The 24,513-nt window shown below is 46.1% G+C and overlaps 2 protein-coding genes and 1 long non-coding RNA gene across 4 annotated transcripts; 1 reads left to right on the plus strand and 2 right to left on the minus strand.

Moving 5' to 3' along the window:
* The first annotated feature begins 195 nt into the window (after positions 1 to 195).
* Positions 196 to 9,264, plus strand: LOC146393054 (uncharacterized protein F13E9.13, mitochondrial). The gene is made up of 6 exons (XM_084925652.1): positions 196 to 547; positions 1,558 to 1,640; positions 1,729 to 1,909; positions 1,997 to 2,147; positions 2,641 to 2,768; positions 9,074 to 9,264. Exons 1-6 carry the CDS (start codon positions 328 to 330, stop codon positions 9,262 to 9,264), a joined length of 954 nt encoding a protein of 317 aa, XP_084781778.1. The 5' UTR covers positions 196 to 327.
* Positions 9,265 to 9,299: 35 nt separating this feature from the next.
* Positions 9,300 to 11,655, minus strand: LOC146393055 (tumor protein p53-inducible nuclear protein 1). 2 transcript variants are annotated; one of them, XM_084925664.1, is made up of 4 exons: positions 10,965 to 11,655; positions 10,284 to 10,427; positions 10,065 to 10,209; positions 9,300 to 9,946 (listed from the first exon to the last, which is right to left on the minus strand). In XM_084925664.1, exons 2-4 carry the CDS (start codon positions 10,405 to 10,407, stop codon positions 9,718 to 9,720), a joined length of 498 nt encoding a protein of 165 aa, XP_084781790.1. In that variant the 5' UTR covers positions 10,408 to 10,427; positions 10,965 to 11,655; the 3' UTR covers positions 9,300 to 9,717. The 2 variants fall into 2 exon arrangements, with proteins under 2 accessions (XP_084781790.1, XP_084781798.1); XM_084925672.1 differs by lacking the exon at positions 10,965 to 11,655 and adding an exon at positions 10,829 to 10,958.
* Positions 11,656 to 15,407: 3,752 nt separating this feature from the next.
* On the minus strand, positions 15,408 to 16,497 carry LOC146393056 (uncharacterized). The gene is made up of 2 exons (XR_014800038.1): positions 16,122 to 16,497; positions 15,408 to 16,036 (listed from the first exon to the last, which is right to left on the minus strand). It is a non-coding gene; the product is annotated as an uncharacterized LOC146393056 (long non-coding RNA).
* Between the last annotated feature and the right edge of the window lie 8,016 nt (positions 16,498 to 24,513).

Consider the following 24,513-nt stretch of genomic DNA (forward strand, 5'->3'; position numbering starts at 1 on the left):
TTCACTGGGAGTGAGAAGGAGGAGTCCAGCAGAGGAGGGAGGGTGATGGAGCTGCCAGGTGCAGAACGACTGCTTTGAGTTTCCTGCAGTCGGCACGGAGCTTCGAGGTTTGCTGCTATATGAAGAATAGAAGTTTTAATAAGTGGGTGAAAGTGGAGGAAGGTGAGTCTGAGAGGAAACCCAGAGCCAGGTGAGTGCAGACAAACATTAATGGTTAAACTTCAGCTTCCTCAGAGAGCGTAAAAGTTAAATAGATGAAACACGTCCTGCTGGCCCTGATTCACAGCCAGGAAACTTCTTTTATTCAGAAACAAACTTGTTCCAGAGATGATTGTGTTCTTATCTTCGGTGAAGCTGAAATACTCTTTTTGTTTGGTGAACAGAACAAAGTCGACCTTTGGTCAGTCACATGACCCCCTCCTGCGAACGACACAAACAGGTTTCATTCTGTGGCGTCTGCACAGAAAGGGAAGGATGAAGTTTTTGGAGCTGTTTGGGCGTCTAAAATCCGTCGTTATCGGAATGATTCACGTGAAAGCGTTGCCAGGTAACAGAGTCCACCTGTCGGCGTCCTCCAGGTTCAGGTGAAGTGTTTGGTCGTGGCAGGGGGAGGTCAGTAAGAGCACAGAGGTTTGCAAAATGTGGTTTCAGGGTGAGCTGGCGTGCAGCTTCGCGTGGGCCTGCGCGTCATCAGGTTAAGACAACATCGCACATTCTGATTGGCTCAGATTTAGCTGATATGTGACATTTTCCTGCGTACGCTGCGCTCAGACATGAACTTGATTAAGTCAGACGTGTAACATTTCAGCCTCACACACCGGTGTGGTCGCCCTGTGACGGGGCAGTTAAACTTTATTTAACCAGGACAATGTGAGTCGAGATCAAACATCCCTTTTGCAGGCTGAGACTCGCAGCAGTACAGTCGACCTTAACTTCATACGAAGATACACGGCAACAAAATACACAATAAGAACATCGATGCACACGATGACCCACCCTAACTGTAACGCCGCTGAACCCTGAACCTCGGCCCCGTTCTCCTGTCCAAACAAGGCCTGTTCTCACTTTTTCTGCTGTCATGACCTTTGACCTTTCACACACTAACACACACTTTCTGCACGCTCTGACCTTGGGGTAAACTTGCTGGGACGTCCACTCGTAGGGATATTTTGGGATTGTGTTAACACACCTGAACACGGTCGCCCTGCAAACAGACCAAACCTCTGCTTTTACAGAGGCGCTCACACTGCTGATGATCAGTTAGTCAATAACCTGCATTGATTAGCAGCAGCTGATAGTTTCTCACACGCTGCTTCTGCGTTTTGGTTTAGTGTTAAATAAATAATGACACGCTGTAAATATGCGGTGTTTTGTTGTTCGTCCAGGTGATCACGGTTGTGTCCTGATGTGTCACCAGGTGTACTCGTGACTTTGAGTAGGAGGAGCTGCAGAGAAAAACATTCTTGTACATGCATGATGTGCACATCGGTGCCCACATCCTTAAGTGTTGAGGGTACTCTTTGAGACCTTATATAACAGGCTCCTCCTCTTCCTCAGGTAGCCCACTGGGCTCTTTGAAAATGTCTGAAATCAGCGAGGCGGCGTGCCGGGAGGCAGCGATCTACAGAGACGCAGGGGTTGTACGTTTGTGCACGTTGTTTGCGTTCCTCACAGCTCTGCAGTCTGCACAGGCGAGGCGCTAACCGAACCTCCAATCCCGTCTTTCAGGATGGACTGATCGTTGAAAACATGCACGATGTGCCGTACTCTCTGAGCGTGGGCCCCGAGGTGAGCGCCTGCATGACCGCCGTCTGCTGCAGCGTTAGGGCCGCCTGTCCGTCCCTGCCGATAGGAGCGCAGATCCTGACTGCAGCCAATCAGCCGGCTCTGGCTGTGGCTCTGGCTTCAGGTTCAGTTGTTCGTTCAGTTCATGTTGATGTGTTTGGAAAGATGCAGGACGTGTGATCAGCACGGTGACGGCGCTGTGTGCTTCCAGGCCTGGACTTCATCAGGGCTGAGGGCTTCGTCTTTGCTCACGTGGCAGACGAAGGCCTCCTGAACGCCGGCGCTGGGGACTTACTGCGGTACCGCAAACAGATCGGAGCTGAGCACGTGCAGATCTTCACCGACATCAAGAAGAAGCACAGGTGAGGTCACCTGCTGTGCAGTTATAGTAAAGAATGGAGTACTCAGTGATGCAAGAAGACGTGAAAACACTTCCTGTGTCTGAGTACAGCTGCAGATAATCAGGATGAGCGGCCCTGGCCAATAGTCATTCATGCCTGTCACAGCTGAGCTTTCAGGCACTGGGACGTTAATGGGGCCAGCCTGGGCAAGAGAGGTGTTAAAATGTGTGTCAGCACCTTGGCGAGCTCTTAGAGGCCGTCCTGGATGTTGCCTGGACCTGCGGCTTTCGTGTTGATGGTCCCCTGTGGTGTCCTTCTGGTGTCTACTGCAGGCACACTGAAGGGCAGCTCACCTGCTGCTGTGGGAGGAGCATCCACCCCACTGAGCAGCAAATCATGAAACTTTCACACACCTCACACAAGGTTTGATTTTTATTACAGTGCAAACCACTTATCATCTCCAGTGTGTAACATCCACACATGCCTCTGTGTGTGTGTGTGTGTGTGTTTCCAGCTCTCACGCCCTGACGTCAGACGTGAGCGTCGCAGAGACGGCGCGTGCTGCTGAGTTCTTCCTCTCAGACGGCGTCATCATCACAGGAGCAGCCACAGGACTGCAGGCCGACCCCGAGGAGCTCCGAGGTCCCGCCCCTGCCGCGCACACACACACACACACACACACACACACACACACACACACACACACACTCTGTCCAGATGTTAGCCTGACTCTCGTCACTCTGTGATAAAGACAGACTGTCACTCACTGCATTTTATCACTTTATCATCTACAATCAGAATCCTAGCAGCTTCTGGTCACTGCTGAGATTAACGCTGCAGAATATAAAAAGGAGGAGACACTACAAGGATTTTTATTTTGAAATTAAAATCTAAAGTTAAAATCTCAGGTCAGGTGACTCCTGTTAGAGCTGCAGAAAGGATTCACCTGCATGCAGCACAGAAACAGCTGATTGGCTCTGCAGGGTTCAGGTGTGACTTCATCAGCTGTGCTGCGTGGGTGGATGCACACTTCACTTTATTCTCAGAACAGTATTTCACAACATATCAGACATGTTTTTAAGCCCCCTCACCTCAGGTCCTCCTGCTTTTACCCCGTTTGTCCAGAAGAGGTCCCCCTCACCTCTATCAGCAGCAGGACTGGAAAGTGTTTGTTCAGCAGCTCAAAGCTGAATCTTTCTCTGGCTTTATTAAATAGTTACAGTGAAGACTGACAGGAAACCCGAGGGACAGAGGGCCGCGGGTCGGACTCGAACCACTGAGCTAAACCGGCGCCCAAAGAGTCTGAATTTTAAATGTCACACTCACAGCAGGGGGTCAAGCCCACCTGAGCTGTTTGTGGGAGATAAATCCACTCGTTTTTCCCTCTGTGTCTTTAAGTGATCAGAGTAGAAAAGAACCAGTTCATTTCCTATTGAAAGCTTAGAAATGAAAGTCATGGCTCCACCTACATTCACTGAGATAAACCCAGAGCTATACCTGCCCTCAGGTGTTACTGATGAGTGCCATGTTTTTGTGCTTCCTCATCTGTAGTTCCATTTCCTGTTTAAAACATTTAACCAATCAGCGTTCAGGTGCTGCTCTGCAGCTTCATGCAGCTTCATGCACAGGACCATAAATCCTGCAGTAATCAGTCAGTAAGGTTTGCATCAGCTCAGGTTACTGAGTCTGAACTCTGCACCGCGTCCTCGCAGCAGCCAGGATATTTATAGCAGCCGGACACTCAACCCTGTAAACAGTCTGAGTGCTGTACATGCCACTGCTGCGCACACACACACACACAGGTGCTGGTCATGTTCAGACACATTCACCAGGTCACGCGTGTGAGCGGAGGTTCACTGAGTGCAGCTCTGCAGGTGGTGAAGGCGTCTGAAGCGTATTTTATATTCTGTCACACTCTAATGCAGGGGTGTCAAACTCATTTTAGTTCAGGGGCCACATGGAGAAAAGTCTATTCTCAAGTGGGCCGGACTGGTAAAATCATTGTATATATAACTTAAAAACAACAACTTCAGATTGTTTTCTTTGTTTTAATACGATCAACATAAAAATAAAGCTAGAGCCTGTGGACAGTATGTTCAAAATAGTACAGGCACAACAGAGCTATTAATCATAAAACATCTCAAGTTATTTGAAAATTCTGAGGACAAAGAACACAAACACACAGTGCCTCAGTGATTCACAGAACTGTTTCACAGATCACAGAACTACATCAGGGTGTCACTTCGCAGGCAGCAATGTAGATAAAAATAATGAAATCCTGTCCCTCAAACAAGTACAAGAACCACAGAATAGGTTAAATATATAAATCAAATATAATCAATTAGAAACAGTCTCACATCAACAAAAGTATGTAACAGGGCTCTAGACTAACTTTTTGACATAGGCGCACCCGCACAAAAGTTAGGCGCACACAAATTTTTCAACCACATCACTTAACACCGCAGTTTGACATGTGCACCTTCTTTGGGGGGGAAGCCCATACAGACAATATTCATTTCTAAATTATTAACTAACAATCTTGTGCTTAAAGTGCTTTGTCAATATTGTAGAAAATGTTAAACTTAATCATCATCTCGGCTCCTCTGACGACCTGTTTGCTGCTGCCTGCTGCTGAAAGGCAGCGGGGAGAGGGGACACTGCAGTGCATTTACTGCAGCATATAATGTGTTTCCTGGATACTCTGCTGCTTTTTCAGCATTCAAAGATTGATGGCACCGTGTCAGAGCTGGCTATGAATTTCAGACGGATCAGGCCTTAACTTAACAAAAAAGTTATCGATAGTTCTTTTCGTCTTTTCTTATTACAGCTACATCCACTCTGTCGGGCCCAGGCTGCTCACTAGGGCTGGGTATCATCACTGATCTCTATAATCCATTTGATTCTGGTTCTCAAAGTCCTGATTCGATTCAATTTAGCCTCAGACAGTCAGAAATATTATAATTCTGATCATTTATCAGCACTGATACATGTGAGACTTCATCAGCATTGTGAACATCACAGCAGATGCCTTTGTGTGAAAGTAACTGAGAATAAAACGCAGAAAGACATGAAGGAGATTTTCCTGGTCTGGCTTTTTATAGCAGATAACCTTAAAAATATTCTGCAATTTTGCATAATTTTAAGAAGTTTAAATTTCTTCAGTATCGAACAGCAGACATTAGGCTTTCTTGTCAGAGGTCATTTAAGTGAAAAAAGAAAAAGACAGCGCTGTAAACAACGGTAGACTGGTGGGTAATAAGCCAATGAATAATGCAGAAAACAGATTTGAGACAGGACACTGTTCCTGAAGTACAGAGAGAGAGAGCTGTGCAGGAAGTGTGATTTTTATCGTGGTGGAAGTCAGAGGGAATTCATGACGACATTGATCAAATGTGAAGCGTAGTTTGCTGCTTCTTTTGCTGCTGGCTCGGCAAATTTTGGTTGGAGAGACAAAACCTGCAGCTCAGAATCAGCGCAAAAAGACGTAAACACAGAGCAGACCCGACGCATCAGAATCGCTGAGCTCCGACAGCGTGTCCGTGTTCGGGCCGTCGGGTGAGAAAGCCGAGAAAGACAAAGCTGATTCTGATGCGTCGGGTCCGCTCTGTGTTTACGTCTTTGTGTGGAATTGATATCGCCTTATTCAAGCTACTCACCTCTCTCTTCCACCTGCACTTTCAACTGGACCACGGCCAATCAGAGAGGTCCCGCCCCTGACTATCTCTGATTGGTTTAGTCCACGATAGGGGCAAAATGTGTGTCTGTTGTTGACCACACGGAGAGTTGCAGAGATTTGTTTTGTTACCCGAACAGTTAGTCGCACAGGTGCAACCAAATTTTTTTTTTTTTAGGCGCACCACTGAAAAATTTGGTCGCACTCTAGAGCCCTGTATAAACATCAAGCTGGAGCCTGAGGACAGTGTGTCCAAAAGCACAACATACTATTAATTACAAAACACCTCAAGTTATTTGAAAATTCTGAGGACAAAGAACACAGAAGCACACAGTGCCTCAGTGATTCACAGAAGTATATCACAGATCACAGAACTACACCAGGGTGCCTCATGCAGCACTTTCAGTGGGGTTGCATCGTTTATTTGACTCCTGATACCTGACATCTTTAGCTTTCACCAGCTCATCAATATCAGGCTTCACATCCTGAGCGGCAGCTAACTTCAGGATGTGATTCAAGTGCCTGTGCGTGAGCCTTGAGCGCAGTTTTGTTTTATTTATGCTCATTACAGAGAAAACTTGCTCACAAAGATACGTGGTTCCGAACATGCACAACGGTTTTGCAGCGAGGGCTGTCAAGTTGGGGTAACCTGGCAAGAGATTCTGACAGAATGTGTTCAAGCCAGCTGCGGCTTTTGCCCTTCAAATGCGAGTCACACCGCAAGTCTATTATTTCAAGTTGGATCCTGACAGCAGATCAGAGGGATTCACGCTGAACAGCGAGCAAAAAACTTTGAAGTCTTTCTCCAGTTCACCAAAAATCTGAAATCGTTGCTCAAACTAGTAACAGTCCCGTTATTTTATCTTTGAACCGCTTCATATCTGCCACACTTTGGATCGTGCACACATTTTTCAGACAGGGGAAGTGAGCTGCATCACCGCCAGCGAGCTGCGTCTCCCACAATAACAGCTTCAACTTGAAAGAACGTATGCTGTCATAATACTGCCTGACAACTTTGTTGCATCCTTGCAGCTGTTTGTTCAGGTTATTCAGGTGCTCTGTAACATCCACCATAAATGCAAGGTCCTGCATCCATTCTGCAGAATGAAATTCTAACACTGGTTTGCCCTTTTCTTCCATAAACTGTTCAATTTCTTCTCGTAAATCAAAGGAACGCCTCAGCACAGCACCTCGGCTCAACCATCTCACCGCAGTGTGGTACGGCAGGCCATAGATGTGGTCTTTCTCTCTGAGAAGGCTGTCAAACTGACGGTGATTGACGCTTCTGGATCGGATGACATTAACAGTTTGGATGACCACCTTCATGACGTTACCCATTTTCAGTGACTTGCAACACAAAGCCTCCTGGTGCAAAATACAGTGAAAAGTCCAAAAATCCCGTCCTCCATTTGCAAATTGCACTTTATCTCTGGACTTTTTTACAACGCCTGCTTTCTTCCCGATCATTGAGGGCGCGCCATCTGTAGCCAGGCTGACAGCGCGGGACCGGTCCACTCCCACCCTGTCCAGCGCGCCGACGAGTGCGGTGAAAATATCAGCTGCGGTCGTTGTATCTGTCATCGGTACCGACTCCACGAACTCCTCGGTGACGGTCAATGAGTCATCAACTCCGCGGATGAAAATTGCCAGTTGTGCAACATCTGTAATGTCCGTGCCTTCATCAATTGCAACTGAAAACACAATAAATGACTTTATTTTTTGTCCAAATCCGCTGAAAGATCAGAGATCCTGTCGGCAACTGTGTTTCTTGTCAGGCGGATATTTGCAAAGGCCTGGCGCTTTTCAGGGCACACAATCTCCGATGCCTTCATCATACATGTTTTTACAAATTCACCCTCACTAAATGGTTTTGACGCTAGTGCAATGTCGTTAGCAATGAGGTAGCTAGCTTTCACTGCAGCGTCACTGATGTCTCGGCTGTGAGTAAACACAGACTGCTGTTTCTTCAGACCCGCCAACAGTTCGTTCACCTTCTCTCTTCTCCGCTGTCCTTGAAAGTTGTCATATTTGTCGGCATGAAGAGTCACACAGTGGCGGCGGATGTTATATTCTTTCAGCACTGCAACATGCTGGGAACACACCAAACATACAGCTTTCCCATTCACTTCCGTGAATAAATAGGAGGATGACCATTTTTCTTGTAACACTGCACTCTGCATCCACTGTTCTCTTTTTTGACAGAGACATATTGGGGCAATGAGGGTGCCAAAGCACATCAGGTTTAAATTTCGCGGGCAAAACAAAGTAGCTCACAATTGCTATGGCGCCATCCAATGGACACAATTGGAACAGCAGTTTCTTTATTGAAAAATTGCTGCTCATTTTTATACTTTACAAAATCATCTCACGGGCTGGATTAAACCAGTTTGCGGGCCTGATCCGGCCCGCGGGCCGTACGTTTGACACCCCTGCTCTAATGTGTCAGTCTTATATCTGCCACACCCCTCTGCGCACAGACAGGAGACTCTGGCAGGTCAGAGAGGGCACACCTCAGGTGAGCAAAGTCATTATGAAGCCAGAGAATAGGCATGCAGTGAGCCTGTTTGCACACACACTGTCCTGCTCCGACCCAAAGGTCCTGCACAGCATGCAGTCAGATACCTTTGAGCTCCAAGGAGTTAGCGCTCAGTGATGATGTTTATATAGCAGAGGCTGCTCCAGGCGAAATAAACAAACCACACATGCTAGCAGCGGCTGCGTTTTAGTTAGCAATGCTTCAACCCAAGGTCCAAACAGCTGACAGTAAACGAGGCAAACGTATCAGAGACAGGGCGCAAAGACCAGGTCCAAAATCCAGAACAGAGTCCCAACACGGAGCCAGGAAAACACTCGGACTGTGTCAGGGAACAGAAGGATCATCAGAGTGGGAACAGGTGTGACCAGGTGAGACTAATCAGGGTGGGTCACATATCGACTGAGAGGCAGGAAGTAGCGCCAATAATTCAAACAGCCTTCCCAGACCACAGCAGCCCTCACCCCGACGCCTCTCTGTGCTGTGAGTCCAGCCTGCAGTGCGTTCAGTAGCGATCTACTAGATTCCTTTGTAATATTCAGAGGTTTAAATGAAATCTAAATGATTTAATTCAAATTCTAAACCTCGTTCCTCACAGCCTCAGGTGGACTTCAGGGTTTGTAAGTCTGGAGGGTTGAGATGCGTTCGTGTGCTGCTGGACGGTGGGAAAAGAAGCTTTCGACTGCTGACGTGTTCTTAAATAGAAATTCATTAAAGTGATTTTTTTCTCCGTTTTTCCAGACGTTTCCCAGTCTGTGGGAATCCCCGTGCTGATTGGCTCAGGAGTGACCTATGACAATGTCGAAAGCTACCTGGATGCAAACGCGATGATAGTGGGCTCCCACTTTAAGCTGGGCGGGCACTGGGCCAACGAGGTGGACGCGCAGCAGGTGAAGAGGTTCATGGGAAAAATCCGGAGGCTCCGCCAGTGAACGAGCCCCCACCATAAAGACACGCAGACCGCAGCTTTAGAAAATCTCAAAAACTTTATTTTGTTTTTTTAAAACATTTTATAAATACACACAAATAAAAACACAAATTAAAATCTCACATTTGTGTCAAATAAAAAGTAGAAAAGCAGCAGGAACGCTGCAAAGGTCAAGAGGTCAACTCATCACACACTTTAACACGCAGAAGAAGAAGAGCGAAGCCGCCAAAATGACAGATTTAAACACGGCGACAGAGCACGAAGCTCTGACATCATCAACATTAATCTGAGCAGTGACTGTTGTGCCGCGCGGCGCTCGCCCTGCTGATAATAAAGTTTACAGACGAATGAAAAACGTGTGGTTCTTTCAGCTGTTTGATGGCTTTACTGCACAGGAAGTGGTGAATGTCACGTGATGTAACGGCGAGGTGAAGCCTGAGCGGCGCCGATATCGGAGTCAGTAGTTGTAGAGACGCTGGCAGGGCTGCTTGAAGTGTCCGTAGCGCCGCTCTGCAGGGCAGAAGCGTGTCTTGGTGAGGTTCTGCCTGTGAAGGGCGCCGCGGCTCAGCTTCCTGCCTTCAGCACGACTCCTGGCACGCTGCGCCGCCGGCAGCTGGACGTTGTACGGCAGAGGAAGCCCCCAGGCGGCGAGACACCAGGATACATGCCGCCTTACCGCCACAGGCCTGGAGAGACACACAGGAAGCCACATTATAAACCCCGCCCACCTGCCCTGCTGTCTTCTTCTGTGTTTGTAAAACTGGTTTCAGATTATCTGAATGAAAGCATCGTCAGCATCATAACCTTGAGGTTTCCCCTTCATCAGAGCCCGGCTCCTCCTCCTCGGCTCCACCCACCCCGCGTCTCATCTGGTAGACGGACATGCTCGGGTGTTCGATCAGCAGGTTCTCGAGGAGGTCCCCGTCTGGAGCCGACAGAAGCCCGCCCTCTGCATGAGGATCAGAGATGTTCAGAAGCATCGGCGCTACAGCGTGTACACCTGAAGCAGGTTGACTTTCTCACCTGGCAGGTTAACGATGACCCAGCCCTCGTCCTCGAACTCCAGCAGCGTCTCGTGTTCTTCTCCTGCTGACTCCAGGTCCTCGCTGGCATTCCCGATAAGCTGAGCAAGAATCTTTCCGATCATCCCGACGTTTCCGACAGCACCTGTGGATAAAGAGCAGCACACAGGTGAGATCATCACAGGTAAAAAGCTTCCCTCATGACGCCGAGGCCTCAGAAACCTGAGCAGCTTGAACCCAGATGATGTTCCACAAAGACAGGAAGTCGGGTCGTGACCTTTCACCTCCTGTTTCCACATTACTGCTCAACAGCAGTTTGTAAGATCTTAAAATAATAAAACTTTATTTTCTATTGAACTGAGAACCGTTATTCCTGTGTGTGTTTGTCCTGCTCACATGTTGACCGCAGCTCCGCTTCATCACGTGACCCTCAGCTTCATCATGTTTACAGAAACATCTGTGCGTGAAACACAACAGAAGTGCACGCACTCACTAACAGACACGCGCCTGTGTGTGTGTGTGTGTGTGTGTGTGTGACAAACAGACCTCGGCAGGACTCCGTGTACCCCCAGCTGGAACAAGCACCCCTGCCCGTGCTCCGGTACGGCGGAACAGAGACTCTAACACTAACCGCGTGCAGGTCAAAGGTCACGCGTGGGTGTAACTAAAGATTCAGACCCACCTGCTCCGATAAGTCGATGTTTTCGCTGCTTTGAAGCTTCCGGTTCTCTCTGTGCTTGTTTTCATCCACAGGTTGTTTATCTCACACAGGCTCCTCCCCCGCCGCCTCAAACGTCACCAAAATCCACCCAATCAGGTGGAGCGTATCTCACTGCATCACACGTAAACAAACAAAGCCCCGCCCCCTGCCCCGATCCTCGCACTGAGCCGAGTTCAGCCGGGCAGACCCGGCAGGCCTGAGGTCACTCCTCAGCGTACCGGTCAGGGTCAGAGGTCACCGGAAGCAGGTTATCAGCTCGCTGGGTTAACCCGCGCGCTCAGCGATCTGGAGCTCAGCAATCACAAACACGGATGAGTGTAACGTCAGCGGAGCGGCTGGTTTTAAACAGGAACGAACGTCTTTGTGGCAGTGTTACGCAACAGGAAGTAAAAATAGGAAGAAAGCGTGAAATAAAGATGCAAATAGAATAAATGTAAACATGTCAGTGATCGACGCGGAGGCTGCTCCAGCTCGCTGTGCCGGCTGCTTGGACCGGGCTCTGTTTCTCTTTATGAAACTGTGACATTAGAAGGATGCGAGGAGGTGAAATAGTCCCTCTGCTCTCAGACAGGAAACAAGACAAACAGGATTCAGACGCAGGATCAGATATGAATGTTTGTGACAGCTACAAGGTCCCGAGTCCCACATTCACCCCACTCGGGGCGTGTGTGGGACGCAGCTTCAATGAAACAAACGCTTCAGATATTAAAACAAAGGGGGCGGCGTCTCCTGGTGGCAGCCGCAGGTACTGCAGGTGAGGGCAGCGAGGTCCGATTTACTTCATTTTTCTTCGATTCAGCATAAGAAGAAAAAATAAGTCAACCATAAAACACAGAAACGTCCTCTGGGGTCCGTTCTTCGTACCTCGCTAAGTAAGTTAGCTGGATTTGATTGTTGACGATTTCGCGTGATCTTGGATCGTTCGGTTCTCCGAAGCTCATCCGGGACTTGCTGTCATAGCAACAGATCCGTAAGCGTAAACCTGCTTGGGAGCAGGCTTACTTTATGTAAACAGGGGTCCGTTCTTCGTACCTCGCTTACAAGATCAAATGACACATCCAAGATCAAATCATCGCGCTAACTTTGAGCTCGCTATTCCGGTTCTCCGAACACACCCGTTGTTGACGATTAGTACAGCTGGATGAAGTAATGTGAGATCACTGGGTGGCTTAAAAGGGGCTACGCATCGATAGTAGAAACATTGATCGGCAACCCTTTGATTGGTCGGCGAAAATGTCGAAGGAGCGGCAGCAGAGCAAGAACTCTTGATTGAGGGATTTCAGGAGTTTCAGAGTTTAATTAAAACGCAAAGGAACACTGCAAAGGCTGCAAAAGCAAGGAGAGAGGGCTGGCAGAAAGTTGCTGACAAATTAAACTCGTAAGTAATTTATTAATAATAATAATAATAATAATAATGATAATAATGATAATAATGGATTGGATTTATATAGTGCTTTTCAAGGCACCCAAAGCGCTTTACAATGCCACTATTCATTCACTCTCGCATTCACACACTGGTGGAGGCAGCTACGGTTGTAGCCACAGCTGCCCTGGGGCAGACTGACAGAAGCGAGGCTGCCATATCGCGCCATCGGCCCCTCTGGCCAACACCAGTAGGCGGTAGGGTAAATTTATTATATTATATTACATTATATCCTCTTTCACATTACAGCCACAACAGGACCCACTAGAACATGGGAACAAGTAAAAGTGAAATATAAGAATATTCTACAGAATGGTAATATTTATCACTTATATTGCTTTTAGTCTCTTGAAAAGAGACCCTGAAATAATCTGTTTGTTTGTTTATAACAGCAACCAAGAAAAGGGCAGAGCAAAAAAAGACAGGTGGTGGTCCTGCACCCCCTCGTCAACAAGTTGGTTAAGTAAATAATACCCTCACGGGAAAATCGATATCTCTCTATGAGCACACTGTCGCGCTGAGCTAAAGGATCCTGTCTATCCCGCAATATACGCTGAATTCTGAAAACTCTCCTTATCAATCTTGCACCTTCCGCAATGGGTTGCTCGCGTACAAACGGACAGGACATGGCTGCGACAGACTTCCCAAATCCACCTTCGCTTTTATAGCCGTGGTCTCTCATCTTGATTACACGAAGTAATTTACTATTACTACTCTAAAATATGAATTACATCTGGAATAATCAAATACATGAAATAGAATGATTAATAGTACATTTCCCTTTTTTTAGGAAATGACCTGTATGTATCTGTATGAAATCAATAAAAGAATCAAATACTGCATTATCTTTAGTTACACTGATAATATTTATTTATGGAAAAACAGTGGGAAAATATCGCTGTTGCTTTCGTATAAATGAAGCGGACATACCTGAGCGGCCGCGATCTAATCCTGTTTACATAAAGTAAGCCTGCTCCCAAGCAGGTTTACGCTTAGGATCTGTTGCTATGACAGCAAGTCCCGGATGAGCTTCGGAGAACCGAACGATCCAAGATCACGCGAAATCGTCAACAATCAAATCCAGCTAACTTACTTAGCGAGGTACGAAGAACGGACCCCTGGGGTCTGTTTCAGAAAGCGGGTTTAGAAAACTCAGAGTTAAAAATGATACTCAGGGTTGAGTAACCCCGAACTGTCCAACTCGGAATATTCGGTTTCAGAAAGGCTGATAACAATTAGTTCAATCAACGCGGAGTTGCGTCAACCCCAAGTTAAGCGCGCGCAGATTAAGCGAGTCACCATGGAGACGGAGGGAAAGAAGGTGCGGTCAATGTATTTTACAGCGCTTGAGGCCGAAATTCTGATGGCAGCATATGCCGATAACATGCAAATTTTGCGGAAAAAAAGTAACACAGCCTCAGCTGCAAAAGAAAGGGAGCATGCATGGCAAAACATAGCCGACAGAGTCAATGCGTGAGTGTTAATTTAAACATTGATCTAGGGATTTCCACCCATTTAACACGTTATTTCATTATATATATATATATATATATATATATATATATATATATATATATTTTATTTTATTTTTTTTTTATTTTATACATTTTATTTTGTGACGTGATGTGAGCGCAGGTGCAACCCAACAGGCCCCAAACGTTCCTGGCAGCAAGTAAAAATGAAATATAAAAATATAGTCCAAACAGGTAAGGTGTAATTGTATTATGAGCCATAGTGCTTGGTCTGTTTGTCCTATGTAAATCAATTGCAGTTAGAGGCTACATTAATTTTCTTTCTGTAAGCACTTATTGAAATTATCTGAGCACATTACAAGTACATATTTGCTTACTCTGTATGCTCAAATGTGACCCGTTATAGCCAACAGATAAAAAGCGGAGGCCCGAAAAACAGGTGGGGGTCCTCCACCACCACCACTCACAGAGGCTGAGCAGTTGGCCCTCAGCCAAAACAGTGGGCGCCCTGTGGCTGAAGGCATCTCTGCGGGGACATCCTCTGAGTCAATAACCCCGCAAGACACAAGTGCCTACATAAGGGGTAAATTCAAAATAATACATGATGTGCATACATCCTTTCTTCACAGTCACCTTTGCAGTGCTACTCATTCATTTGATAAACTCTTTACCATAATGAATTACTTTGTAGTGAAGTTATTTCCCTACTGATTTTGCCTTCCCTCAGTCTTGGTTGTCTTTGAGAGCATAATGACAATGAAGTGTAAGGTGATTGGTACATGTTTGTTAATTGCCATTTGGTCCCTTGTAAGTTATAAGTGACCTGTATAACCTCATATTCTATCAGTTGATGGTGATGGTGTACTGCATCTGGTGCAGCCTCCTGTTGAGCCAGACCAACATGCAGTTGTGAGTACTCTTAATACTCCACAGATTATATGAGTTTACAGTAGAACAGCAATGTTGTTAATTTCTTTACTACAGGAAAATAATGAAGAAACATTGACAGCTGTTACAGAGGAGGAAGCAACAGAGACACTTTATGAGGTTTACATCTTACAATGGGAAATATAACAATTGAATAAAATGTGGTACTATAATACAACCATGGACTTTCTATGTCTCTAACAGAGTGATGATGGAAATGAAGAGGAAGAGGGTCCAGCCACTTCTCCAACAAACCTTTCCTCAGTAAGATGTTCAGCACTGATTTACAACCAACCTAAGTAGGCATGTACTATGAATGTCAATGCTATTTTCTGTGTTTCAATAGCTCCCTGTAAAGCAGCTGTACAAGACCTATTTGATCAAGAAAATAAAAAAAATGCGACTTGGAAATGGAACACTTCAAGCAGCAGATCCAAAAGACCAAGATTGAGATTTTACTGCTGGAACATCAGTTAAGGGTGGGTGAAGTGGTCAGAGATGGACGAATTATTTCAGTGTTTGAACATCATAATAATATACTTACTAATACTTTGTGTACAGGAAATACAGGCGACCAATAAAGCCAGTTGAACAAAAAATCTGTTTATTCTTCTTTCAACATGTTGAGGTGATGGGTCAAAGGAAATGATTGTGACATATGGTGTCTCTGACTGCTCTTCCATCTTGTATGTCCGTGGGAGGGTCAGGATGTTCATGGTTTGGATCACTGCTGATGTTTGGTTCAGAAGGACAGTGTTCTCCTCTAATTGTGGCAATGTTGTGAAGAATCACACATGCCACAATAATGTCACATGCCCTTTCTGGGGTGACCCTGAGTCTTTGAAGGCACTGGAACCGGGCCTTAAGCATTCCGATAGTCATTTCAACTCTGGCTCTTGTCCTGCAATGAGCCAGATTATATCGCTGCTGTAGGCCCGGTTCAGGGTCAGGGTAAGGGGTAAGCAAATAGGGTAAACATGGATACCCCCTATCACCAAGCAAGTAGCCAGTGAACTCTCCTAAGACAGAAGGATACACTTCAGTTCAAATGTCCCTGTAGCAATTGGTCTTTATATATTTTAAAGTATTTTCAACTCACCATGTCCAAATTTTGTGCTCGGTGTACATTCACGAAAAATTCGTGAGTCATGAACAGAGCCTGGCCACTTGGCTTCCACATTTGTGATAATGTTGGCAGCATCACATATGATCTTCACAGTGCAGAGAACACAAATTAGCATCCATTACTATAATGAAATAATTTGTTAGTTTGAAATGCTACAGGGAACTATGTACCTGTACATTAATGCTGTGGAAAGACTTCCTGTTCACATAGTCTCCTTCATTTACTGAAGGAGCAATGATTGGAATGTGGGTGCCATCTATACAGCCAATCATGCCTGGGAACCCTGAAAATAAATGTAAAATTTAAGTAGTAGTTCAAGTATCACCACATCATGAATTAAGTTTTGTTCATCCTGATACCTGCAATTTTGTGGAATCCCTCTTTGATAAATCTTGTGGGTCTGTGACCGGGGAACACCACAAACGAGTACAGGAGACGTTTCAGTGCAACTGTAACATTCCTGACTGCCCGACAGACGGTAGCCTTGGAAACGTGCTCAGCGTCACCAATATTATACAGAAAGCTCCCGTTTGCAAAAAAACGAAGTGCAATACAAACTAGAAAAATTTGCATTTCCTGCGAAAATGCTGTGTGGATGCCTTAACGCTGAAGATGTCTGCTGAAAAAAGCTGAAAAAGTTGAAAAAAAAAAAAAAAAAAAAAAAAAGATTGCCCTGAGCAGGATTCGAACCTGGCACTTCTGGTCTCAAGGCTGCTACTCATCTCACTGCGCCAAACTCTTTCTCATAAAGAAGAGGTGGAGAGACTGACAATTGTGATGAGATGAGCAGAAGCGGCTGAGAATTGTGCTGATAAGGGGTGAAAAGGCTGAAAACTTTGCAGAAAAGAGGTGAATCAGCAGAATTTCTGCTGAAAAGTGGTAAAGAATTAAAAAGTTGCGCTGAAAAGAGATGAATCAGCAGAATTTCTGCTGAAAAGATTTCAATTAGCAGAATTTCTGCTGAAAAGAGTTCAATCAGCAGAATTTCTGCTGAAAAGAGTTTTTTCTGAAAACAGCTGAGATTTGTGCTAATAAGAGGTGAAAAGGCTGAAAATTTTTCAGAAGAGGTGAATAAGCAGAATTTGGGCATAAAGGAGGTGAAAATTCTGCTGAAAAGAGTTCAATCAGCAGAATTTCTGCTGAAAAGAGTTTTTTTCTGAAAACAGCAGAAAAAACTGAAAATTTTGCTGAAAAGAGTTCAATCAGCAGAATTTCTGCTGAAAAGCTTAAAATTCTAATGAAAACAGCAGAAGAGGCTGAGATTTGTGCTGATAAGAGGTGAAAATGCTGAACCAATCAGAGGTACTGCTTCTGTCTGCTTCATCAGGCTGTGTACTTGTATGTATTTCTGCCATAGACTGTTAACAAGAATCTGAGGTCCATATTAGAAAAGCTGCTAAAATCATAAAACTTTGCAGAATTGTAATAAATTATCAATATGAATTACAGGTCTGTGATGGTGTATCAATTTGTAGTGAAAAAAACATGTGGGCCAAGGTGGAATCGAACCCACGAACTTCGGTCTGAAGATCCGTTTCATTACCAATCGCGCCACTGGGAAAGAGAGCGGGCGCCTGGAAAACAGGGTGATGAGCAGTCAGAATTAGATCGCGGTGAGAGGCGAAAATCGCCGTTTTTTGGAGTTACAAAACGTCGTGTAACTCAAAAACTAGGTGGGATAGAATAATAAAACATAATAAAACATAATTCTTGTACTGGGTGAATCAGCGGACTTTGGTGTACTTTGACTGCGATTTCCATAGCTCTTTGTATCTCAGTCGCGGAGATATGACGAGAGAAGAAACGGCTTCATTTTCGGAGTTTGAAAAATGAGAGGAGGACAGATTTCCACCCCTCAAACAAACGTAATTTATGGCTCAACGGTAAGATGACTGTAAAAACTGCTTCGACCTTGAGTGTCAGCACTGTCTTTAGATGAATTGGCACAAGCCTCGTGTCTTAACTTTGCTTTGTTAAGGAGATATGACGATTTGAAAATGCCTCTCATTAGAGAGTTCCAGCTGTGATTTTGAACAAAGTCCCCATTCACTTTCTATGGAGAGTTTTCAGACATTGTGTTGCTCTGAGGCGATTTGATAAAAATCTGTAACTTCCACAACAGTGATAGTGACATTTTCTGAAAGCCAGCAAAAATACCTACGTTTTGATGTATAATTTGTGGAAGTTGAGTGGAAATTGAGCGAGTAGCAAGAAGTTGTTTGGACATGAAGAGAAAATTTGCAAAGTTTCACTGTCCACTCTGAGTTAATTGCATAGCAACCATAGCAACACATGTATTTTCTGAAAAATCACAAAGCTGCAACTGAAAACTTAAAGAGGCATTAAATGAAAACGGTAACAGATATGAAAAAGCTGAATCACACAGGAATAGCCCAATCATTTGAGAACGTTTTAAAGTTTGAATGGAGTTTCTAGGTGAAAGTATGAGGAAGTAGTTAAGTTTCAAAGACAAGCAAGTTTTAGCAGAATTGTGGAAGTTTCCCATTCATTTCAATGGGACAAATTAAAGGAAAAAAGTGTAATATTTTAAAAAGTATAATAGTAATAAACACCAAAAGTCATAGCGCACATTAGCAGAAAGAGCAGAACAGTTTAGAGTTTGAACGGAGAAAATCGGCTGAAAACTGAGGGAGTAGTTAAGTGCCAAAAAGTGTACGGAAGCAACTAGAATAAAATAGTGGAATAAAGAATAAAGAGAAACAGGAACTCAATAGTGTGGATGCCCTTGAGGGCATCCACACAATAATATGTACAGAACTGAGAGAATGTCCGCGATATGTCACATGAGCAATATTAGGCCTGAGGATGTTATTCAAATGAATTATAGATTGTGCTGAAAAACTGTAACGTTCACACAGAAAATCATCAGGAAATGATAAAATGTCCAAACGCGCTCTAACCACTCTCTCCCGGCGGAGAGCTCTGCGGAGAATTTGGGCTCCAACATCTACTGGCTCTTCAAGGAAGGGGCACGCCATGTCTGACACTTCCTACAGTCAGGTTTCCGACAAAGAGGCGGAGAAAGTCAGGGTAAGTTGAAGTAAACCTGCTAGGGGGCAGGTTAGCTTCACGGAGTGTGTCGTCATAGTAACTCACTCAGAATTAATCTAAACTCGCTTTGTGAAACCGAAAACCCAGAGTTTTCGTTAACTCAGGGTGTACTTATGTAACCGGTGTGATTCTGCGTTGTGTCTGATAAAAAAGGTAAAAGAAAGAAAGACCTCCAAGTAAATAATTTGCCCACTCCAGCTCCTCTCCCACAGGGGAATTGTAGAAAAAGGGCAGAGGCAAAAGGGGTACACTGTATTTATAGTATTGCACCAAAGAAGAAGAAGAAAAGAATGAGGAGGGGCTCTAACTGATAATGAACACAACTACAGGCTTGGAGGTCCTAAAAGTCAGGTATAAAAGGAGCAGTTTGGGGGTTTAGGACACATTTTGTGTAATTATAACAATGTGATTTATGACTCTGTTACATTCACCCCCCCAAGAATTACACAAAATCCTAAAGAGTACACCAAAAAAAAGTATAAACCCACAATAACAGATACAGTGGCCTCAAACAAATTCACATCACATATACAATGAATTAGATCAGCAACATAGCTTCCTCCAAGGAGGATAAGAGACCTGAGACCCGCTCGGCGCCTAGCAAGATCCCAGGACACACTATAGACAAAATGAGGTGCCATTTACACCACACAAAACAGGCCATAATATCTATGGGCGTCACTATCAGACTGCACAGACTGATAGTATACAATGAACTCTGTGCTTGTATTATTCTTTTCCAAAAACAATAGCAATGAAAAACATACAGAAATAAACAAATTCACACATCGATAACCGCTGCTTGAACAGGTTCAACGCCAAGGAGTGTTTCAAGTTGAGCCATTGATTCAATCAAGCGACGAACTGGTTTAATGATTCTACCAAAACGTGTGGTGAGTCCTTGATCCACGTCCACATTTTCGGGTTCAAGAGAATGAAAACTGTGGGACGGGAAAGCAGCAGGGGAGCCTGGGGAGGCTCCATCACCAGCCAGCCCACCAAGATCAGGAACACCCGTTATGGGAGGGGTCTCATGAACGCCATCTTCGACCGGGTCAGCAGCGGAGTGCTGGTGGATCCATGATAGTGTGCGGTCATCACACTCGCCAATGCTGGAGACAGAATCCACAGTACACGTAGCAGGGGGTACAGCTCCTGTGTCCCCAAGAGACGTCATGGACCCATCCAGGTCAGACTCAAGGGGGTCACTGACAACGCTCACAGCAGGATGTGCAGCATCGTCATTCAATGTTGTGTCCAAGGGCAAAAAGTTAACTTGAAGTAGCAGGTTGCGATGCACCACACGCTCATGACCTTCTTTGTCTCTGATACGGCAGATGTGAAGAGCAGGATCCAAGTCGACTACTGTGTACACAACAGGTTCCCATTTGTCAGAGAGCTTCCTTTTTCCTCTGACTCCCTTGTTTGCCAACAACACCTGGTCCCCTAGTGAAAGAGGCAGACCCTTCACCTTTCTGTTGTACTGGTCAGACTGGTGTCTCTGCTCCATCGTGCTGTGCTCCTGGGCTTGGAGCATGGCAGAGCGCAGGTCATCCATCAGTGACTTGACATAGGTATCATAGTCACAAATGGTGTCATCACGAAGGACATCCCGAAACATGAGGTCAATTGGCAACCTCGGGACCCTCCCAAACATCAGGTAGAAAGGTGCAAAGCCGGTGGTCTCGTGTGCTGTACAGTTATACACAAACGTCATGGACTGTATCATCTGCGGCCATTTCTGCTTAGATCTGGGGGGGAGGGACCGTAACATGTTTCCAAGGGTGCGATTAAATCTCTCCGTGGTACCATTACCCATGGGGTGGTATGGTGAAGTGTGAGATTTGGCAACGCCACCCAAAACCAGAAGCTCTGCGAGCAGCTCACTCTCAAAACTAGCTCCCTGGTCAGAGTGAATGCGCTGAGGGAAGCCATACACACAGAAGAATTAATCCCAGAGCTTTTTAGCAACTCTCTTAGCTGTCTGATCCTGGCATTGGAATGCATGTGCTAATTTTGTGAAGTGGTCAGTAATCACAAGGACATCCACAGACTTGTTGTTGCTGTCCTCAGCTGACCAGAAGTCAATGCACACAAGTTCCAGTGGAGCACAGGTCTTAATGCTTTCCAATGGGGCCCTAGCTGCTGGCTCTGGGGTCTTGCTGAGAACACACCTGCGGCAATTTCTCACATGATCGCGCACATCCTTCTCCATATCATACCAGAAGAAACGCTGACGAGCCAAGGAGAGTGTGCGAGGTTGACCTTGATGACCAGCATTGTCGTGTATGCCAGACAGCACCACTTGTTTTAGGGAGTCAGGTACCACAAACTGGAATCTCTTGTGTTTGGTCAGTGGGTCCCTCACAACTCTGTAGAGGACACCATCGAGGAATGTGAGCTTATCCCATTGTTTCAGGAGCCGCAACGTATGTTGGTACTCATGACAGCGCTCACGTCTGGAGGGTCTGCGCTTACGCTCAACATAGCGGGCTACTCTGGAGATCACAGGATCCCCTGTTTGATGAGACAGGAGATCAGCACGGGACAGCGCATGAGTAACATCACAGTCAGGTGGACTAATGGAGGTTAGGTGACCAGCGAGGGATGTTGCACGCTGGCGAGAAGCAGACTCCCACTCACAGAGGGAAGACATGAGAGAAGACACGTCATCAGTTGACAGAGACACATCAAGCACAGCAGAGGGTGGAGCACTGCGTATCGATTGAGGTTGACAGGTCAAACGGAAGGCATCTTGGACACTGGCATCTTTCACATCACTGACTTGCTCTAGCAGCTCAAAGTAGGGCTCCGACAGGCCGCCAACGGCCTCACAAACGGTTCCCTGCTCAGGGTGTCTGCCACGATGTTCAGCTTTCCAGGAACATATTTGATCTCAAAGCAGTATGGTGCAAGCTTAGAGACCCAACGCTGTTCACAGGCATCCAGCTTTGGCTTTGTCAGAATGTATGTGAGAGGATTGTTATCAGTCCAGACAGTGAACCGATGACCCTTGAGCCAGTGGCTGAACTTATCGCACACAGCCCACTTCAGAGCCAAAAATTCAAGCCGGTGTGCTGGGTATTTGGCCTGACTGCGGCTGAGAGACTTACTAGCAAAGGCTATAGGTCTTGCTCTCTCCTCACCAGCTGGCACCTGGGATAAGACAGCACCCAGCCCATCCATGGAAGCGTCAGTTGAAAGGATGAATGGCCTCTCAAAATCAGGATGTGCCAGCACCGCACAGCTGAGGAGTGCACCTTTGAGTCCCTCAAATGCCTTCTCGCAAGCAGGAGTCCAGTCTTGAGGGGTGAGCTTGCGAAAAGTTCCAGGTTTCCGACTCCCATGGCAGCCTTTAGTCCTCTTCTGACCGGCAGTTAGAGCAAAGAGTGGCTTCGCAATACGAGAGCACCCTGGAATGAAATGCTGGTAAAACATCACCATGCCAAGGAAGGATCTCACTTTCCTCTGGGAAGGGGTGCAACCGTCACCATCCATAAGGTCAGTCTTCTGAAAATTGGCGATAACCCTCACTTTATCCTGATCAACCGAGACACCACCAGCATCCACGACATGACCCAAAAACCTCACAGAGCGTCTGAGAAAGTGACATTTTTTTCTGCGCCAGCTTCAGATTGCTGGTCCTCAGGCGAGAGAAAACAATCTCAAGACGTTTTAGGGCCTCCTCTTCTGAAGGCGCAAACACCAGCAGGTCATCAAGATAACACAGGAGGGTGGAAAAGTTCAAGTCACCAAAGATGCTGAGCATCATCCGCATGAAAGATGCTGGGCTGTTGCATAGACCCTGGGGAAGTCTGTTGTACTCATACAGGCCAAGAGGTGTAGTGAAAGCCGTGTACCGTCTGTCAGACTCATGGAGGGGAACGTTGTAGAACCCGGATGTGAGGTCCATGGTGCTGAAGAAAGCATTCCCACCAAGGGCAGCAAGACAGTCAGCCTGATGGGGCAGTGGGTGAGCATCCTTAACGGTTTTGGCATTGAGCCAGCGGAAGTCAGTGCATATCCTCAAGTCACCTGACTTCTTCCAAACCATTACCAGTGGCGAGGCGTATTCGCTGGTGGACTTACTGATGATGCCTTTCATCTCCATGTCTGACAGCACCTCTCGCAACTTATGATAGTGAGCCGGGGGTACTCTGCGATAGGGAAGCCTGAAAGGGCGGTCGTCAGTGAGGTGGATACGATGGACAAAGTCTTTCACCTCACCACAGTCCAGTTTGTCTCTAGAGAACACATCTTGGTAAGTCAACACAAGCTCCACCAATTTCCTCTTCCACCCATCTGACACTTCACAGCCTTCAATGTCAATGTCAGCCAACCCAGTGTCTTTGAGTAGCTGTGCAGAGTCAGGCACAAAGTCTGATGAGGGGGGAAAACTGGTATGCTGGTCAGTCAGAGTCTCGCAGAGACCTTGAGTGATGGGCAGGTCCTCCACAGCAATACAAGGAAAGACATCCGCAATCTTAGCATTGCGACGAAGTGTCACAGGGCTCTCTGTTGGGTTAAGGACTTTCATAGGGACCCAACGATCTCCCCACATGGGTGTTATAATGCGCCCCACCATTATGTTCTTTGGAGTGGAACGGGCTGACGTGGGTTCCACAACGACAGTACTTCCTGGAGACACAAGGGCAGAAGGTGGCAGCTTTCCCCAAACTACATATTCTTTTTGTGGCAGGAGAGTGACACTCTTCCGCAACCTGACTGTACCTACTTTATCTGGCAACACAGGAGCAGACCACCGTGAGATACAGCTCAGCAACTGCAGGAAGTCTTCACAATCAGTGCCCGTGTAATTGGAGTTAATGAGCTCCCAGTACTTTGTATCAGCCTTCATCTTCTGAATGATGGGCCGGATCACATTGCTCCCCACGATGAGTTCATCTTTTTGCCCAGGAACCACAAATGTTGGCACAAGAAACCTAGTCCCATATACTTCAATGTCCAAATCATAGATGCATTTCGGTTGTGTGAGAAGGCCACCGCAACCAACCAGCACCACATTTTCAGGGGCATGCTGCTGAATCAGAGCAACACCAGCGGCTCTTAGCTTGCTATCAGCCTCTTCACTTAGTGTGCATGACATACTGCCTGAATCAAGCATGCCTGTCAGGGAACACCGGCCACTGACCGACACTGGAGTGTAAAACAACTCACTAGCCTTGCCAACTCTTTGTGAACCCATAATAACAGTCTTCTCATCAGAGAGGCTACTACAGCAGTTAACATATATGGCTTCTGGGTCTGTTGCATTTCTGAGGGTTTCATCAACACTGCCCATGCTACCCCTCTCGTTACATGGGCTGGCTAGTTTAAAGCAGCATTAGTGGGAGGAGGGACTGAAATGCTTGGTTTCTGGTGCAACTGTGGGCATTCACGCCTCATGTGTCCAGGGTCAAAGCAGCTGTGGCATAGCTTGTACAGCCTACAATGCACATGGGTTGTGTGTTCATGTGAGCCACACACTCT

The sequence above is a fragment of the Perissodus microlepis genome, chromosome 1 (assembly GCF_051167445.1).
Source record: "Perissodus microlepis isolate ML-2025 ecotype Zambia chromosome 1, ASM5116744v1, whole genome shotgun sequence".
NCBI lineage: Eukaryota > Metazoa > Chordata > Actinopteri > Cichliformes > Cichlidae > Perissodus > Perissodus microlepis.